We start from the raw sequence: 17,787 nt of genomic DNA on the forward strand, positions 1-17,787 counted from the left end.
GCGTTCTAGAGACCTCGTTGAGAGATCAGACATATTTAGAACCCAAAGTTGTTTTTGGAGTAGTTCATAGGAGGAATATTAGGATGGTCGACATGAGTGAAGGTTGCATACTCCACCTTATATTCATCATCTTTGAGCGTAAAGTTAACCACTGCGCCCAAGTTCCCCTGCATATCACAGTAGTTTGGTGCGCTGAACACCGTCACCAGTTTGCCGTCGTGTTCTATTTCGTAACCTCCCATACGAACCTCGTGAGACCGAATGATTGCCTTGAGCTTGTTGCGCTCACAGAAATCTGCCGTGACGTCCGGACCAAACTGCATTCCAATTCCTCTTTTGGAAGCGGATCTTCCCTTGCTTTCCTGGGGGTCCGTCCACAAAAGTTCCATCTCAATCCCTTCCTTCGGAGGTTGTTTGCTCTTGAACCGATCGATCTTTCTTATGTCGTCCAAAGTGACGTTGTCAGAAGAAAACAGACCACCATGCATGACAAGATACTCTTGGCCAATTAGAGAGGCATACGGCAGGGAATTAAAGGACTCGCTGAAACACGAAAATAGTTTCTCGCTGTACTTGTACTTGCACTCGTCCTCAAAACCGTACACTTTGTTCATATCGTTCGTCTCGTGGTTTCCTCTGTTTATGTAGATGTTTTGAGGATACAGCAATTTCAACGAGTACAATAAAAATGCAACCTCGCAGGACCATGAGCCGCGGTCCACAAAGTCTCCATTAAACAGATAAATGTGGTCCTTCCCGACTTTTCCAAAACGTTTGAATAGGTTCAGCACATCGTAAAATTGACCATGGGTATCTCCACAAACGGTGATCTTCTTCGCTTCTTCCAACTGTAGCTCCTTAGCAGCAGTGGCAGGCCGCTTGAGACCAAACTCGACCATCGGAGGCTGCTCCTTGAAAATTTCGTTCGCAGCAGCTACAATGGCGAAGGCGTGTTTCTTGGGGATCTTGCCTCCCTTACGGAACAAGTCCACCATGTTAGAGATATATTCCTGCGTCATCGAAACGCACACTCGTTTGTCTTCCACTTTGATATCCAGGTCAGGACCTTGGTAGCTACTTTCAACGGTGAATGCATCAAGGTTGATACTGGCTATTGTAGAGCCCTTTTCCTCCACAGCAATGGCCTTCTCAAACTTGATCTGATTGATGATTCTTACCAGCTGTTTTTCCAATAGCTGGGCATTTTTGTCGGAAGGTGCCCTCGAAAGAACGATCCTGACGTCCGAGAGAGATTTTTTTGTATTCCAAAATCGCACTGTAGGCCACCGCACGTCTATAATATGCCTTGAGGTAATTTTTGTCCAACTTTATCGCCTGGTTTGCGTCTTCGATAGCTAAACCATAGTTTTCAAGTTTTATTTGGGCCTGCGCTCTGTTGGAGTATAAAATCGCCGTGGGGAAGATGTCTATCGCTTGGGTATACAACTCGATGGCTTTGTCAAAGTTGTTGCTCTTCAGCTCTTGGTTTCCCAAGTTTTTGAGCTCGGTAGACCGTTCTTCCAGTTTTGGATCCATGTGTAAATGGAAAATCAGGGACACTACAAAAGTTGCAAAATCTTGCAAAATTATTCCTCAGATAAATTATTTATTTTCCTGGGGCTATTTAACACGAACACTATAATTATCTCCGCTTCGTGTAATATACCGCACGTATGGGTAACTCTGGTAGTGCATTTTAGGCTCGTTGATCTTCAGGTACCGTATTTGGAGCCCGCTGGTCACAAACCCTTGCATCTCGAACCTGAGGTTGACTGGTCTCTTTTTGAAGTTCTCCAAGCTAGTGGCATCGTGGACGGACGGAAGCAAGAGCTCTGCAATCATCACATACTCTTTGCCGCCGTCAATCCTCTTGAATTTCCACAAGACGACAGACTCGCTAGGTATGTATTTGATGGAGCCCTTGTTATAATGGAATTTGGGCGAGTCAACGTCCTCGGGGACTGGAATGCGGATTTCTAGTCTGTTGGCACTGATCTTGCTTTTGTAATTTGCCCTCACCTTTATCATAATCTCTATTCTAGTGTTGGAATGGTTTTTCATTTTGTAGTCAATCATGAATAATGGCTTCAAGGTATGCGAATGGACACGGTAGTTCATCAGCTCAAACTCACCGTCAGGTGGAATGAAAGAGACCATCCTGTCAGTCTCAAACTTCGACAGCCTCACACATTGATGGAACTTAACGTCCTCCACCTCTATACCCTTGGTGCTGTTGGAATCTCTAGTTTCACCCCTGATCGAGCTCAGACCGCTATTTAGGAAACGGTCGTTCAGGCCCAGAACGAGCTCGGGCATTCCAGAAAGATAAGATTTGAGTTTGATGGCTCCATGGATCTCGGAGCTCAGCATTTGTCCCTTTGCATTGATGAGCATGTCAATGGACTCGATAACATCCAAGTACGCCTCGTTCTTTTTGTAAAAGATGCCCGGAGAACGCCAGTTGACGGAGTTTGTAAGCGTGGCAGGAGGCTGTTTTGGCTGCTGATGAATTAACGAGCCGCTCTTAGACCCGGTGGCCGTGGCAATAACATTCTCGAGCGTGAATGACTCTTGCGTAATGTATTCTTTGAGTATCTTGGTATCGGTGATCTGTGGGACTCCAAAGTCCATCATTTCATCCAACAACTCGTATATTATAGAGAAGTTGTCCCTGATCGACTCTTCCTCCAATGATTTGACATAGCTCTCCAAAACCTTGACGAGATTGTGCAAATATGACATGATGTTGAAGACGTTGGTGTCATGGCGAGTCATGGCCAGTACGAATAGATTCTTATGCATCAAATATATGTAGTTGATGCCATTGTCGTATAACACAGGCCGTGCCGAGCCCTCGTCAAAGCTCTCGCTGTTGGTGGAATTATTGATCAGCAGGTACGGAAAGCGCTCAACTGCAGATACCGGAATGTCCCCTTTGTAATCCCTGGACAACAACGGACGGCCCTTGCTGTCGAGAAAATAAACCACAGATGCCATCGCCGTTGGAATATATATTGCTGGCCTACAAACAAAAGATATGTTTTTGCGGTGCAGAGGTGTACAAGGAGGCACTTCGCGTGTGGCAGGAAATAATAGCACCATTACAATTTCACTGTCAATTACGTAATATATTGGGTCACCGTGCTGGCGTGTGATGTAATAGTGTGGGTGATAAGCAATTATTAAACTCATAAAATATCTGGAGCCCCTGATTTCCTAAAATCATGACTATTGATACTCTCACCACACCCGAAAGGTAAGTCCAAGTCTGCTCTTAATTGGCTAACAATCAGTCGGGAAACGAAAAAATACGTATCTCAGGGAACAACCCCGAGTTTCCTTGTTCCTAGTTCCAGTTACTACAACATTAATATCACCATGAGCCACTGGCAACTCAAGGACCTTGTGTGTTCAGCGTCGAATACAAACTCTGTATATTTTCCTTCTGGAAACAACCTTATGTCTCTTGACTTGTCTCGCAAGGGCAATAGGGGTTCCAAGTGCCTTAAGTCTGTCACCAAGTTTGAGACTTCTCCACGATGTCTGAAGGAAAAAGACGACCTGATTGCTGTCGGAGGAGTTGTCAGTGCAACACCTCAAGGAGTAACTCTTGGAAGCTGTCGTGGCCTTTTCGGTCTTTACACCAAGATTAACGACAGTGTTATCAACAAGAATGTGGGGACTCTGATCAATAACTGCGTTTCCCTGTACAAAGTATCCAATTCCGCATACAAGACAATTCTTTGCAACAATGATCATAACATGTATTTACTAGACGTGACTAATTACGGTCTAGCCCAGTCGCAAATGAATATCAATGTTGGTGTTCCGCTAAACCACTCAAGCATCTCGCCAGACTCCAAAAGCATGATAGCGGTTGGGGACTCGTCAAAAGTGTTTGTGTTGCATTCTGACGAAAATATGGCAGACATCAAGGGACAGCAGAGCATATCAACAAACTATCTGTGCGGGATATCTACCGACTGGAGCTCCTCTGGAATGCAATTCAGTGTGTGCTTCCAGGATGGGGCAAACCTAGTGTACGATATCAGACGCCAAGACCACGCCCTTCACGAAATTCACTCTACAAGACTTGACGCAAGTGGCGACTTCAGAGTCTGTAAATTCAGTGGTGGTACCGAAGATTTATTATTTATTTCCGAACATCAGGGACGTGTGCATGTCGTGGATACTAGAGATTATTCGAAACACCAGGTGATTCTGCTTCCAAGGGTTTTGCATGATTCCGAAGCATCCACATACAATCAGCCGATCGTCAAGTCCGTAGAGGAGGTGCTCGCCCTCGACGCAGCACATCTTGACCAGGCCAACTCGCAGAGTTCTGGACTCCGCTTGGGCCAGCGTCCCCCAATGCGTTCAATTCTTAACGACAGGGCAAACCAGCCCCGCCGGTTCCAGTACGACACGACCGACGAGCCCACACCGCGTCATTTCGAGAGTCCTCAACATTTCATTGGAGAAGTCACGTTAGACGAGGACACCGTGCAATATCTCGATAGCAGTGTCGAGATCTGCGGGCTAGACGTCTCGCGGGTCCACGACAGTAGCTCACTGGTCATTGGCAGTGAAGAAGGGCTTATTCACTGGGGCATCGATTCTTGGAAACGGAGATGCTTCCCTTCATTTGAAATGTTTTGATGAGGATAGTGTTTTTTTTTTATATTCATAACTCGCTTTCGCTCGCGCAATCACCTGTAGAACTGTGGTCTGTTGATATTGAGGCCGTACTCATCTAGAGCGCTGCTGAGATCGTCGATCGTCAAGGTAACTTTCTGGTTGTGCTGTTGGTTACCTCCACTTAATGCCGTACTTGACTGGCCTTCGCCTGCAGACCCAGAAGCCCCCTGAACACCGTTTTCCACCGATTCATCCGGTGCATTTGCCATGTTTGATGTCGCCATCATCAGGGCACGGGCCCTGACGTGTGGATTGGACGAGTTATACACCGCTGTGTTCGATCTGATTCGGGAATACTCGTATGCGTCGGTAGCAATGTCACTCACAAACTTCTGTGTCGCCAGCGCCAGAAGCCTTTTGATCTTCACGTTCGATGTTTGAAACCCATTTTTGGCCAGATAGTAGTCCGTGACACTGTCTGGGATGATCGGTGTGAACTCCTCGTCGTCCATCATTTGCAGCACCTCTTCCAGCGTCTTGTCACTTCTGGTGAGGTCAGGGAACTGGGGCAAAATGGGAGGCATTTTCGCCAAGGCTGGGTCCTCTTCCTGTTCCTGGTTGTGTTGCTCTTCGTGGGGATTGTTTCCCATGTCTTCATTCATTTCTTCATCCAATTGGTCGTCGTCACCGAGCTCCTCTACGTCTTGAGCACTGAACAGGTTGCCCTGTTGATCTGGATGTTCGTCACTCATGGCTTATAAATGGGGATTAACAATGAAGAACAAAACACAATAGTCGTTGAAAAACAATTTTTTTATTTGAAATTGCGACCTCATAAAAAAAGTATGCTAAAAAGAATGCGTTCTCATTATCAATATTTGGTCATTGGAGGAGGTTCTGGAGGTGTTGCCTCGGCCAGAAGAGCTGCCAAACATGGAGCCTCTACCCTGCTCATTGAATCCAAGCAAATGGGAGGTACCTGTGTCAACGTTGGGTGTGTTCCAAAGAAAGTGATGTGGTACGCCTCCGACATGGCTGCGAAGATCAGACTTGCCAAGGACTACGGTTTTGAGAGCGTTGATGCCTCGCTTGCGGACAGCTTTAATTGGGCAAGTTTCAAGGCCAAAAGAGACGCCTACATCAAGAGACTCAATGGAATTTACGAGCGCAACTTGACCAAGGAAGGTGTGGACTACTTGTTTGGTTTTGCGAGATTCACCGATGATGGCAAGGTCGAAGTCGTCCACAACGAAGACAAGTCAAAGGTGTCCACATTCACTGCCGATCACATCCTGATTGCTACCGGAGGGACTCCTGTCTTTCCAAGCAAAATCCCAGGTTATGAACTCGGCATTTCCTCGGATGGATTTTTCGAGCTGGAAACACAACCAAAGAGAGTCGCTGTCGTGGGTGCCGGATACATCGGTGTGGAGCTTGCCGGAGTTTTCAATGGTTTGGGCTCAGAAACTCACTTGATCATTAGAGGTGACACTGTTTTGCGCAAATTTGACACAATCATCCAGAATACGATTACTGACCATTACGTCAAGGAGGAAATCAATGTCCACAAGCAGTCGCAGGTGACCAAAATTGAAAGACTCGAAGACGGTTCTAAGAAGGTGACCCTGAATGATGAGTCAAGCATCGTTGTTGACGAGCTGATCTGGACCATTGGTAGAAAGTCGCTTATCGATTTGGATGTGCACAAGATTGGCCTCAAGCTCAACTCCAAGGACCAGGTCATTGTCAACGAGTACCAGGAAACTAACGTTAAGAACGTGTACTCACTGGGAGACGTTGTTGGCAAAGTTGAGCTGACTCCCGTGGCCATCGCTACTGGCCGCAAGCTCTCAAACAGATTATTTGGACCAGAGGTGTTCAGAACTCAGAAACAGGACTTTGACAACGTGCCTTCTGTCATCTTCTCCCATCCTGAAGCTGGCTCGATTGGTCTCAGCGAGAAGGATGCTATCGAGAAGTACGGAGAAGACGACATCAAAGTCTACCAGTCCAAGTTTACATCGATGTTCTACGCCATGTCTGAGCACAAATCTCCAACCGCGTACAAGCTTGTCTGTGTCAAGAGCCAAAACGAAAAGGTTGTTGGGTTGCACATTGTTGGAGACGCGTCGTCCGAGATTCTTCAAGGGTTCGGGGTGGCCATCAAGATGGGAGCAACCAAGGCCAACTTTGACGACTGCGTGGCTATTCACCCAACGTCCGCAGAGGAACTTGTCACCATGGTTTAATTAGATGCTAGAGAGATTTATTCGGAATATTTAAGTTCTCGGTCTCAGTCTTTGGGCTCCATTACCTGCTTCACCGGCTCGCTGTCGTTCACATACAGTTTGTGTTCCTGGATGTACCGGATAACGGAGTTGGGCAATAAGTACTGGACGCTCATATTTCTCCTCAAAAACAGTCGCACCTTGGTAGAACTGATATCGTTGTAGATCAGTTGCTTGATCACCAATATGTTTTTGCGATGTTCGTACATGATGTCGTGACTGAGCAAGAAGGACCTCACATCCGACCCGGTGCGCTCAACAATGAGACATCCGTAGTTGCCGAGGATATGGTGCAGATCCTGATCTGCCCACACATTTGGCTCGCCCATGGACTCAATCAGGTCGCCACCAGCCAGCAGCATGATCTTGACGCCTGTTTTCTCTGTGCTGCTCTTATATTTGTACACTCCACCCCTTTTAATGTTGATTTCCTCGTTGAAATGATCCAACACCAAGGCTGTTCGCGTGTATTTGGGCTGCAGGGACTCCCAGGCGTCGACCATCAGCCACGAGGATGTGCGCTCGCAGCCAAGTTCGCACATGCGCACCCGATGATGGGACGGCGCAAGGCCTGGTTTCTTGTAATTGTCCGAAACCGGAGAATAATACCCTCCGATGACCTCGAACCTGGTATACTCTCTGACGGCATCCAAGGCCATTTCGAACATTCGCAGATGCAAGTACGTGATCGGCGAAAATGAGCCACACGCCACTATTACCAAAGGATACTTGTTTGGCTCAGATAATCGTGTTCTCAGACGATGTGTAGGGAACTTGTACTCTTCAAGGCTCTTAGACTGTCGCTGTATACCATGTGGAACTTCCTCGAGATCCGCGATCTGGAACGAGTGCACCCTGGGCAGATTGGTGCTGGAGAAGGAGCCGGTGCGAGTCTCCTCCAGGGGCGGATAAGCGCTCTGGTCCGGCGTGGCGGAATCCTCTTCCTCTTCGCTGGAACTGAACGGCTGGAGTTCGGTTCTGGACTTGGGGATTTTGTGCTTGATGGAACTCGGAGAGCTGGATCTAGTAACGGTCTCAATTGAGAACTTGGCGTTTGAGTGGTTGTTGTTAACTGACACCGGTGGTTCACTGGAAACACTTGTGTGATCTATAGGTTGGTCGATTGGTTCCAAGTAGTCGGCAAGGACGTATGGCTGTATGGGCCGTCTGTTCGGAATGAGAGTGGACGAAACCGTGGGTTCCACGGGCGGATGCGTGGAAGGAGGCCTGAAATTCGGGTCCTGTGTTGGGTCCATTTGGAAAAGTAATAAAAGATTGGACGCTTTTCTTGCACAGAAAAAGGCTGTGTGAGATTGATGGTTATTTTGTCGGACTAGCGAGCTTCACCCACGAAAGAAAAAGTTTTTATCGGAGAGGCTTGTGCGGAAAAAAGATAGAGCTCGGAGTGCGAGAGGGATGCTGTCGATTATTATATAGGATTCCACTGTGGCTTTGATGCTTTGACCACGGCGAAATCGGTAGATTGGTTTAAGTCTATATTCCTGGCTACTCGCGCTTATACAGCGCACCCACCATTTTCCTGCGGGGTAGCCTAGGGGTGAATGGAAAACTGATTCGGCCGTATAGGGAAAACGAGTTTAAAAAAACGGGGTTTATATTCTGCACCACTTGGTGACCCAATCTGTATGGCGGAAAAGCCGCGCGACGTCCTCTACCGTCACGTCCAGATGAAACATTTTATTTGATTCTCCTCCGGTGTAGAAACTCGAGTTGATTCCATTGATCTGCCTGATCGGCTCCACCAGAAGTCCGTAATGAATGAGACGCTCCCAGCACGCGAGCATCAGGTCCCGTGAATGGTGTGCCGAATCGAGTTTCACGCGTCCCATTGTTTGAAGCTGCGAATTTAGCGTATTCGTTTGGGAGCTCGAGATTTTCTCAAACTCCTCGTATGCAATGTTGAAATTGACCTGGTCCATGGAGTTCTTGAGCAGCTGACGGCCGGCACAGATGACGAGCTTCAATTCCAGCTCACTGAGGCTCGACAAAATTTGAAAGCTGCGGTTGTTGGTGTTCACATTAGGGATCGGCCCCCCGGAAAATGTAGTCATGTCCATTTTCGCAATGTAAGGCGTTAGCTGGCTCTTGAGAATGTTAAGATCTTTGACTGTGTAGAAGTTGTGGACAACCAGCTTGCGGAGCTCGCTTGGCCCACCAAGTAGCACTTTCATGTGTGCATTGTATCTCTGCGCCAAATCGAACATCAACGGTTCAAAGTCGTCAGGGTCGACAGAGATCATACAGTAGACGCTGTCACAGAACTCCGCCAGCTGCCTGGGCTTCGTCAGCTGAATCACCTTCTGACTGAATCTACTCTTTACCCTTTTTTCCAACTGCTCTCGGACACCGGTGACGGTGGTTAGTCCAATGACGGCCACGGCGTGAGAGTTCGACGAAGACTGAGCCACATCAAATAGATTGTACAATAGTGTCTGTTTGGCATCATTTGTGTACCTGTCAAGCTCGTCGATCACAAAGATAATAGGCATCTGCATCTCGTCGTTGTCTCCATTCTGATCTTTCCCCTCCATCAGCTGGCTGCCGTCCAGAACGCTCATCACACTGTTCATGGTTTCGTTGGCAGAAAACCGTTCGAACGAAACGCTCCAGTTGCCCGAATGCCTGAGCAAATGCCAATCAAGCTGCCTTGCAATCTCCTTAATCGCGCTCTTGTCGTCACTTTGATAGAATCCACTGATTCTAATCACATAAAACATGTTCGGAAACTTCTCCTGGAGATCCAGTAGCGCATTGTTCACCATGGTCGTCTTCCCGCTCCCGCGAGGACCTATCACCAGACAGGACTTACCCTCGTTGAATTTGATGGTGTTCTCCAACATCTTGTATATCTGGACCTGCTCCATTTCAACGTTGTTGAGACGAACCTTGGCAAGCCCAGAGCTTGTTCTGTTGGACAAATTCGCTAGCACTCGCCGCCTCAGAAGCTCCAAATTCTGCTCAGGCTCGCTCACTGTCATGAAATATACGTCTGAAAAATAAAATTACTGTATTTACTTTACATTTTAAAATACCCCTATAATACACAATCTCCTGGTAACCCCCGAGTCATTCGCCATGCACTGCACGACGACAAGCAATTAGCGTAGGCAGTCTCGTTAGATGGAAATGCACTTTTTTTCCAAAGATTGAGACAAAGGCTCGTATTGAGAGCTGGATGCAGAGGACGCTCCATCGTCGTCGATGTCGATAAGGTCATTAGTTGCCTCAGCCAAATCGGTTTCCTCGCCCTTATCTTCGTCTTTGCTCTCCCGTTCTTTGTAATCTGCGTGCCCATTTTTCCTGTCCCCCGACTCTTTCTGTTCCGACTCAGTTTGCGTGAAGCTGTATCTTGCAAATTTCCGTTTTCCTCGTTTCGACAGGATAACATCGCTGGACGCCTCGCTTGCAAGCGAGGTTGACTCTTCAGAGGGCTGTCTTCTTTTGCGCACCTTTTGTGTCAATTTTGCGTGTTTGGAGCTTTCAAGCCTCAACATACGATCAATGTTGTCCTGATCACCCTCCACAAGCTTGATCGTGCGCACTGCGTTGGGAAACAGTTTGTTCAACTCCAACCTGTCTGAGTCGCTGTCGTCGTCCATATTTACTAGCTGGGTGATTCTCTGCAAAGCGACGTCGTCCAAACTGGAATCCTCGTCAAACTCGGCCAAATGTTTGGAGTGTATTCGTGAGGCCGCCATCTTGGCCTTCAGTACCGGCGAGTCGTGGGAATGCTGAATGGCCTCTTTGATCTTCTGTATTCTTTGTTGTTCCTCGCTGACCTCTGGATCTTGTGGGGTAACAGGCGTCTCAGGACAATCGGCCTGTAGTCCAAAAACGTCTTCAGGACCATCTAGGAGAAGATAGAAGGTTGTGTTGGCCATATCCGGCTTTGGCAGCCGCTCCCAGAGATAAGGGCCGGAAGCCATGAAAGTTTTGTTTACCCAAATATATTTTAATTAATGCTGCTCGCACTATTTTTTTCTTGTCTCCCCTATCTTTGACATTTTAACATTTGACCACTTTTAGATGACCACCGAAATTCCTAGCTCTGTGTTGCATCTGTTACAAAATGCCAACTTCATCCACTTGGGAACCTGTCTCAATAACGTGCCTCACGTGAGTTTGATGAATTACACGCTTATCAGCCCCGAACAGAAGTATCACGACAAGACAGGCAAAAACCACTATTTGCTCATATCCACGCCCAAGGATACCCAGAAGTACCATAATTTATCCCAAAACCCACAATGCTCCATTTTGGTCCATGATTGGACCACTTCGACCAAGGCAAGCGGAGTTTCGCGACACGGGCAATTGCTCAGATTGCTCGAGGACCTTAATCAGTCGGAATTATGCGAGCTGAGTTGCAATTTGACTGGATATGTCGAACAAGTTTTTGACGAGGATGAGGACTCGGAAGAAACTAAGTATTACAGAGATCTACACATCAAGAACAACCCAGATGCCAAGCCGTTTTTGGAAAACAAAGGCGCAGCTCTGCTGCTAATCAAAATCGAATTGTCTAAGGTGGTGGACTCTAACTTCAACATATCCAAATATTAATAGAGCTCTATCATCTAGTTTCCCTCTGAGCCGAAATCGTTCGTAAACTCGATGAATTTGTCCAGGTCTTTCTGGTTCACCGTAGGCTTGTTGGTTTTAATCGCTTTGATGAAATCTTTGATACCTAGCTCCGGTTCTTTCAGTTGCTCGCCGTCGAGATCTAACCAGCTCATTTCAATTGCCTCACTGTCCCCCGGAGAGCATGGTGTGTATTGCACCAGCTCCTGTCCTTCCTCGTCCGTGGACACCACCTTTTTGAAATGCGTAGCCATCTGAATCTTACGAATCGGTTGCATAAGCGCGTCTTTCACAACAACACTGACGTCGTGTCCCGAATAACCATCCGTCATTTGCGCAAGTGTATGGTAATCCTGCGTTGTAAGGGAGCACGGAGTATCTCCGATATTCAGCTTGAACATTTCAACTCTGGCTTCCTGGTCGGGTAAAGGAATATATATCCTACGCTCAAACCGTCTTCTGATAGCTGCATCCAACTGCCATGGAATGTTCGTCGCTCCAAGCACTAAAACACCGTCAGAGTCATTACCAACACCGTTCATCTGAACCAAAAGTTCTGTTTTGATCCTCCGCGAAGCCTCGGACTCACCTTCTCCCCTTGGACCACATAGCGCGTCGACTTCGTCGATGAAAATGATTGCCGGCTTCTGCTCCCTGGCCATCGTAAACAACTGTTTCACCAATCTTTCAGACTCACCCATCCATTTACTCACCAGATCGGACGAAGAGACGGAAAAGAATGTTGAATTAGCCTCTGTGGCAACTGCTTTCGCCAAATAAGACTTACCGGTACCTGGAGGTCCGTATAAGAGAATTCCAGAAACTGGTTTTCTTTTGCCTCTGAATAGATGAGGAAACTTGACCGGCAATATGACAGCCTCCTTTAAAGCCTCTTTTGCAAGTTCCAACCCTGCAATATCGCTCCATTGCACGTTGGGCCGTTCGCTTAGAATCGAACTAGCAAGGGCTCCTCTCAGTTTTTTTGTATCGCTGTCATTGTCGTCATCTTCTCCTCCGCTAGTCTTCTTCGCTTTCACAGATCCAGACGTCGCGCTTGCCTCACCAGTCTGATCCTGCTGTTGTTTCTTATCAAGATACTCCTTTAATTGTTCTGCGCGCGATAAGTACTCGGTGAATTTGGACCTGATGGTCTCCTTAGACTTGGGATTTTTTTCGTACTTGAGGGCTAGCATCAAGTAGTCCAGGCCGTTGTAGTACAGTCTGTACGCCTCATCATATTTGCTGGCACTATCTGCCTCAATGGCTTTCTTCACAAGGTCCACGCCCTTGTCCAAAAACTCGCTGGCACTCGACATGTTTGCCTATTAAAGCGAAATATTTCGGTTTCGGTAATCTCTCATGATACATCTCTGCACCGGATGATTGCGATAGCTGCCGTACAGAACACGAAGCCGGGAAAAATCGAAATTTTGTTGATGGCTGGCAAGTCGTGCAAGAGCCCCGTGTGCGTGTATATTGTTTTACTCTGTGGTGCACGGGTGCTATTACGCCACAAAGCAAGTCGGTGAATAATGCTGGGAACAATAAAAAAGCACAATAAGGATGTTTATAGAGACAGACAATAAGGACGTACTGCCAAGAAATTTCCAAAGCGCAAATAGTGCGTAAAGAACAACATCCCGCCAGACTAGCCAACGGACAAAATTGGGCGAAATAACCGAACGGGCCAATCAGAACACGTATACAGAATAGCGAATGATTATAAGGATTTTCGTTCCGGGACGTAAATTACCCTAAACCAGACGCATCTGCCACTGACGATAAGTTTCATGTCATCTAATCGTTTTTTCGACTTTCGTCTTTTTCGTCCCCATGCACATTTTCGTTCCGTTTTTTTTTCTTGCTTTCTTCCGTTTATTTTGATCACCTGCTCTTCCTCTTGCCGTTAGTTTACTAGTTGCAAATTGTTGTTGTGGAGCTAAAAAAAACGCACGTTTGAATCTACAGTAGTCTTCTGTGATTTAAAACCGAGATCCGTTAGTTTACGCTACTCAGTTTTCAATTTGTTGAGTACTTTGACTCGCTAACTGGAGAATTGACAAGCTGGACAATTTAGCGACATGTCGTACCAGAGAGCCGTCCCAAGCAGCAGCAACCATACAATGCCGGAACGTGACCGTCTGGATGAGCTTTTGGATGCTGTCAAGAAAGAGTTCGACAATCTCACCAGAGAAACAACAATCTACAAAGACCACCATCACGACTATGAGTTGAAAATTAACCAGCAACACCAGGAGCTAACCAATATCAGAAATACCGTGTACGAGCTGGAACAAGCCCACAGGACCATGAAGGAAGCTTACGAGAAGGAAATACTGAGACTGAAGCAGGACCTCGAAAACAGAGACAGGCTGTTCCAACAACAATCTCTGCAGCAGGCCCAGGCTCAGGCCCAAGCGCAAGCCCAGGTTAAGGCTCAGGTCCAGTCTCAGCAGCATCCGCTTCTTGACAGGCCACAAGGAGCTTTTCCTCAAACTCCTCAGCAGCTGCCGCCGCCAAATCTCAGTGGCTCGCCGTCCGATTACCGCGGCGCAGGTTTCAATGGTGCTCTTCCCCAGATCAACGCTCAAGCCTCGGGCGCGAAGCCTGAAATTTCCCAGAGCTCCCAATTACCTCCGCCGCCTCCAGTTTCCACCCAAGAGCAGCAAGCAGCTTCTCAGACCCAGCCTTCACCAGAGCAGCCTCCTACCGCTGTTCAGACTTCTGTCGTGAAGAGTGAGGCTGACGCTGGATACGTGATGAGGTCCCAGCACAACAAGCCCATTCCAGCATTCTTGAAAGACTTCGACTCGTACAGCACCCTGCCTTACAAGAAACAGCACAGTGAATACTACATAGTGTACAACCCCAAGGTTCCAAAGAAGGTTGACACGTCACTGGTGCACTCATTTGATCACACCTCTGTGGTTTGCTGTGTCCGGTTCTCCAAAGACGGCAAGTTTTTGGCTACTGGTTGCAACAAACTCACGCAGGTTTTCAGCGTTGAAACGGGCGATCTGGTTGCCAGATTGAGTGACGAGTCGTCTGCCAGCTCCAACGGGTCGTATGACACAGACACAGGAGATTTGTATATTAGATCTGTTTGCTTCTCGCCAGATGGAAAGTTCCTCGCTACTGGTGCCGAAGACAAGATCATCAGAATTTGGGACCTTGCTACCAGAACGATTGTGAAGTACTTGAAGGGACACGAACAGGACATATATTCGCTGGACTTCTTCCCTGATGGCTCCAAGCTGGTTTCCGGTTCAGGAGACAGAACAGTGAGAATTTGGGACGTGTTCACTGGCCAGTGCTCGCTCACTCTGAGTATTGAGGATGGTGTCACCACGGTTGCTGCTTCGCCGGACGGAAAATTGATCGCAGCAGGTTCGTTGGATAGAACTGTGAGGGTATGGGATGCCAACCAAGGATTTTTGGTGGAGAGACTCGACTCGGCCAATGAAAGTGGAAACGGCCACATGGACTCAGTCTACTCGGTTGCATTCACACATGACGGAAAAGATATTGCTTCCGGTTCTTTGGATAGAACTGTCAAGCTGTGGTCTTTGAAAGACCTTCAGAAACAGCAGGGATCGTCCAAATCCAACTGCGAAGTCACCTATGTCGGACATAAGGACTTCGTTCTTTCTGTTTGCTGTACCCCGGACGACGAGTTCATCCTGTCGGGTTCGAAAGATAGAGGTGTGATAATGTGGGAGAAGGCCACCGGTGAGCCATACATCATGTTACAAGGACACAGAAACTCTGTTATCAGCGTGAATGTGTCGCCTGTTATGACCCAGAAGAGAGGAGTCAATGGGGGCTACTTTGCTACAGGTTCTGGAGATTGCAAAGCCAGAATCTGGAGATGGGAGAAGGTTTCTTCTTGATCCAAAAATTGCTTTCAGCTCGACTACGTTTTCCACCACTGTTTAACATTTGTACTATTCAGCCTCTATATGTTTTGTATTGACAAATATGAAAATTCGAGGATTTATACGAACGAGGTGCGCGAAGAAAAAAAAAGGGAATATAATTTGGTATACCCATCGATTAATCATTAATAATGGCTAAGATCTACTACGCCTCGAGGACAGCGCCTGTGAACATTGCTGTAAGTATGGCTTCAGTCTCGACGCTAACCTCAGACCCTTAAATACTGGGGGAAAAGAGACAAGGACCTGAACCTCCCAACAAATTCGTCTATCAGTGTTACCTTGTCGCAAAAAGATCTGAGAACGCTCACCACTGCCTCGTGTTCTGAAGTTTTCGAAAAAGACGAATTATGGCTAAATGGCCAATCACACTCTCTGGACACCCCTAGAACCCAGCAGTGTCTATCGGATCTCAGGAAATACAGAGAAGAACTCGAGGCTCGGGACGAATCTCTTCCCAAACTTAGCAAAATGCACCTGCACATTGTTAGCGAGAACAACTTTCCGACTGCCGCAGGTCTAGCATCCTCTGCAGCTGGATTTGCAGCACTGATCTCCGCTATTGCAAAACTCTACGAGCTCCCTCAGACAGCCTCTGACCTCAGTAAGATTGCCAGAAAAGGCTCTGGCTCGGCGTGCAGATCGCTGTTTGGGGGCTATGTAGCCTGGGAAATGGGGGAGTTGGAGAACGGTGAGGACTCCAAGGCTGTGGAGGTTGCTCCGCTGAGCCATTGGCCAGATATGAAGGCGTGTATTCTGGTTGTATCAGACGATAAGAAGGACGTTCCAAGTACAAGCGGTATGCAACTGACCGTCAAGACCTCACCATTGTTCCAACACCGCATTGAAAAGGTTGTTCCGCAGAGATTTGAAGAAATGAAAAAATCCATCGTGGAGAAGAACTTCCCATTGTTTGCGGAGCTGACCATGAAAGACTCCAATTCGTTCCATGCGACATGTCTGGACTCGTACCCTCCAATCTTCTACTTGAACGATACGTCCAAAAGAATCATCAAGCTCATCAATTTGCTGAATGACTCAGTCGGAGAAATAATCGCAGCTTACACGTACGACGCCGGCCCTAATGCCGTCATCTATTATGAGCAAAAAAACGAGTCGAGAGTTCTTGGGCTACTCCATGCTGTGTTCAAGTCTGTTGATGGATGGCAAAAAATTGACGTCAAATCCCTGACTCCTCCATCCATTGAGCTGGATCCCACATGGGGGTCGGGCGTTTCCAGAGTTATTTTGACCGAAGTTGGTGCAGGCCCACAGGATTCAGATGAGGTGCTGATCAATGTGGAAACAGGGTTACCGAAATAAGGCGTAATTGTTTCTTACTTTTGCTAGCAATATTTTAGCATAGATTAGATTTGCTCTTTTTCCACTATAAATTGCACTACATATCGCAATTAAAAATCTCGAGATTAATTTTCTTATCCAATTGCCATCATGTTGTCCAAGCTAGTGAAGCTCAACAACGGTTCATATCTCCCATACATGGGATTGGGCACCTGGGAACTCAGGAACGCCACCGAAGTGGTCAAAGAAGCCTTGAACATTGGGTACCGCCTTATCGATACCGCAGTTTTGTACGGTAATGAGAAGGAGTGTGCTCAGGGCGTGCTGGAATGGATGAAGGAGGATCCGGAGCACAATAGAAGAGAGCATGTTTGTTACATCACCAAGCTGTGGACCAATCAGCATGGTTACGAAAATGCCAAAAAGGCAATTAAGGGGTGTTTGGAGCAGATCGATGGCCTGAAATATATTGACTTGCTCCTAATTCATGCTCCAACACAGGGCAAGAAAATGAGACTTGAAACATATCAGGCCATGCAAGAGGCAGTTGACGAAGGCGTTGTGAAGTCAATTGGCGTGTCCAACTACGGAATTGACCATTTAAAGGAACTGCTATCCTGGCCAGGTCTCAAGTACAAGCCTGTGGCTAACGAGATCGAGGTGTCGCCATGGTGCATGAGACAAGAGCTCTGCAACTTTTGCAGCGAAAATGACATTGCTGTTATCGCATTTGCTCCATTTTCTCATGCTAATCGCATTAACGATCCTGATGCGGTTGCAATTGCCAAGAAGAAAGGCGTCACACCGGCTCAGGTTCTCGTTAGATGGTCGGTTCAAAAGGGCTACGTTCCTATCCCTAAGACGAAGAATTTAGACAGATTGGCCACCAACTTCGACGTCCTTTCTTTTGAACTGTCGGATGAGGAGATGAAAACACTCGATCATCCAGACGTTCACGATCCTTCCGACTGGGAGGTGACCACATGTCCATGATATATGTGCATCTTACGTAAGCTATGATA

The 17,787-nt window shown here is 47.3% G+C and overlaps 13 protein-coding genes across 13 annotated transcripts; 6 read left to right on the forward strand and 7 right to left on the reverse strand.

The window, feature by feature from the left end:
* Positions 1-35: 35 nt before the first annotated feature.
* Positions 36-1,193, reverse strand: HPODL_01173 (Serine/threonine-protein phosphatase T; the record flags this gene model as incomplete). Its single annotated transcript, XM_014077672.1, has 1 exon — positions 36-1,193. The coding sequence occupies one exon, from the start codon at positions 1,191-1,193 to the stop codon at positions 36-38; it is 1,158 nt and encodes a 385-aa protein (XP_013933147.1).
* Positions 1,194-1,620: 427 nt separating this feature from the next.
* HPODL_01174 (AP-1 complex subunit mu) lies at positions 1,621-2,997 on the reverse strand (the record flags this gene model as incomplete). Its single annotated transcript, XM_014077673.1, has 1 exon — positions 1,621-2,997. The coding sequence occupies one exon, from the start codon at positions 2,995-2,997 to the stop codon at positions 1,621-1,623; it is 1,377 nt and encodes a 458-aa protein (XP_013933148.1).
* A 227-nt stretch (positions 2,998-3,224) lies between these two features.
* Positions 3,225-4,659, forward strand: HPODL_01175 (uncharacterized protein; the record flags this gene model as incomplete). The annotated part of the gene is made up of 2 exons (XM_014077674.1): positions 3,225-3,256; positions 3,294-4,659. The coding sequence occupies 2 exons, from the start codon at positions 3,225-3,227 to the stop codon at positions 4,657-4,659; spliced, it is 1,398 nt and encodes a 465-aa protein (XP_013933149.1).
* Positions 4,660-4,709: 50 nt separating this feature from the next.
* HPODL_01176 (Transcription initiation factor TFIID subunit 10) lies at positions 4,710-5,390 on the reverse strand (the record flags this gene model as incomplete). The annotated part of the gene is made up of 1 exon (XM_014077675.1): positions 4,710-5,390. One exon carries the CDS (start codon positions 5,388-5,390, stop codon positions 4,710-4,712), a length of 681 nt encoding a protein of 226 aa, XP_013933150.1.
* A 105-nt stretch (positions 5,391-5,495) lies between these two features.
* Positions 5,496-6,887, forward strand: HPODL_01177 (Glutathione reductase; the record flags this gene model as incomplete). Its single annotated transcript, XM_014077676.1, has 1 exon — positions 5,496-6,887. One exon carries the CDS (start codon positions 5,496-5,498, stop codon positions 6,885-6,887), a length of 1,392 nt encoding a protein of 463 aa, XP_013933151.1.
* A 44-nt stretch (positions 6,888-6,931) lies between these two features.
* On the reverse strand, positions 6,932-8,182 carry HPODL_01178 (Nicotinamide-nucleotide adenylyltransferase 1; the record flags this gene model as incomplete). The annotated part of the gene is made up of 1 exon (XM_014077677.1): positions 6,932-8,182. The coding sequence occupies one exon, from the start codon at positions 8,180-8,182 to the stop codon at positions 6,932-6,934; it is 1,251 nt and encodes a 416-aa protein (XP_013933152.1).
* A 357-nt stretch (positions 8,183-8,539) lies between these two features.
* HPODL_01179 (Origin recognition complex subunit 4) lies at positions 8,540-9,925 on the reverse strand (the record flags this gene model as incomplete). Its single annotated transcript, XM_014077678.1, has 1 exon — positions 8,540-9,925. One exon carries the CDS (start codon positions 9,923-9,925, stop codon positions 8,540-8,542), a length of 1,386 nt encoding a protein of 461 aa, XP_013933153.1.
* Positions 9,926-10,063: 138 nt separating this feature from the next.
* Positions 10,064-10,873, reverse strand: HPODL_01180 (uncharacterized protein; the record flags this gene model as incomplete). The annotated part of the gene is made up of 1 exon (XM_014077679.1): positions 10,064-10,873. The coding sequence occupies one exon, from the start codon at positions 10,871-10,873 to the stop codon at positions 10,064-10,066; it is 810 nt and encodes a 269-aa protein (XP_013933154.1).
* Positions 10,874-10,973: 100 nt separating this feature from the next.
* HPODL_01181 (pyridoxamine 5 -phosphate oxidase) lies at positions 10,974-11,510 on the forward strand (the record flags this gene model as incomplete). The annotated part of the gene is made up of 1 exon (XM_014077680.1): positions 10,974-11,510. One exon carries the CDS (start codon positions 10,974-10,976, stop codon positions 11,508-11,510), a length of 537 nt encoding a protein of 178 aa, XP_013933155.1.
* Positions 11,511-11,524: 14 nt separating this feature from the next.
* Positions 11,525-12,844, reverse strand: HPODL_01182 (Vacuolar protein sorting-associated protein 4; the record flags this gene model as incomplete). Its single annotated transcript, XM_014077681.1, has 1 exon — positions 11,525-12,844. The coding sequence occupies one exon, from the start codon at positions 12,842-12,844 to the stop codon at positions 11,525-11,527; it is 1,320 nt and encodes a 439-aa protein (XP_013933156.1).
* A 765-nt stretch (positions 12,845-13,609) lies between these two features.
* On the forward strand, positions 13,610-15,418 carry HPODL_01183 (Transcriptional repressor TUP1; the record flags this gene model as incomplete). The annotated part of the gene is made up of 1 exon (XM_014077682.1): positions 13,610-15,418. One exon carries the CDS (start codon positions 13,610-13,612, stop codon positions 15,416-15,418), a length of 1,809 nt encoding a protein of 602 aa, XP_013933157.1.
* Positions 15,419-15,594: 176 nt separating this feature from the next.
* On the forward strand, positions 15,595-16,786 carry HPODL_05282 (Diphosphomevalonate decarboxylase; the record flags this gene model as incomplete). The annotated part of the gene is made up of 2 exons (XM_014077683.1): positions 15,595-15,642; positions 15,677-16,786. 2 exons carry the CDS (start codon positions 15,595-15,597, stop codon positions 16,784-16,786), a joined length of 1,158 nt encoding a protein of 385 aa, XP_013933158.1.
* A 129-nt stretch (positions 16,787-16,915) lies between these two features.
* Positions 16,916-17,758, forward strand: HPODL_01184 (putative oxidoreductase; the record flags this gene model as incomplete). Its single annotated transcript, XM_014077684.1, has 1 exon — positions 16,916-17,758. One exon carries the CDS (start codon positions 16,916-16,918, stop codon positions 17,756-17,758), a length of 843 nt encoding a protein of 280 aa, XP_013933159.1.
* Positions 17,759-17,787: the final 29 nt, after the last annotated feature.

The sequence above is a fragment of the Ogataea parapolymorpha genome, chromosome VI (assembly GCF_000187245.1).
Source record: "Ogataea parapolymorpha DL-1 chromosome VI, whole genome shotgun sequence".
Classification (NCBI taxonomy): Eukaryota; Fungi; Ascomycota; class Pichiomycetes; order Pichiales; family Pichiaceae; genus Ogataea; species Ogataea parapolymorpha.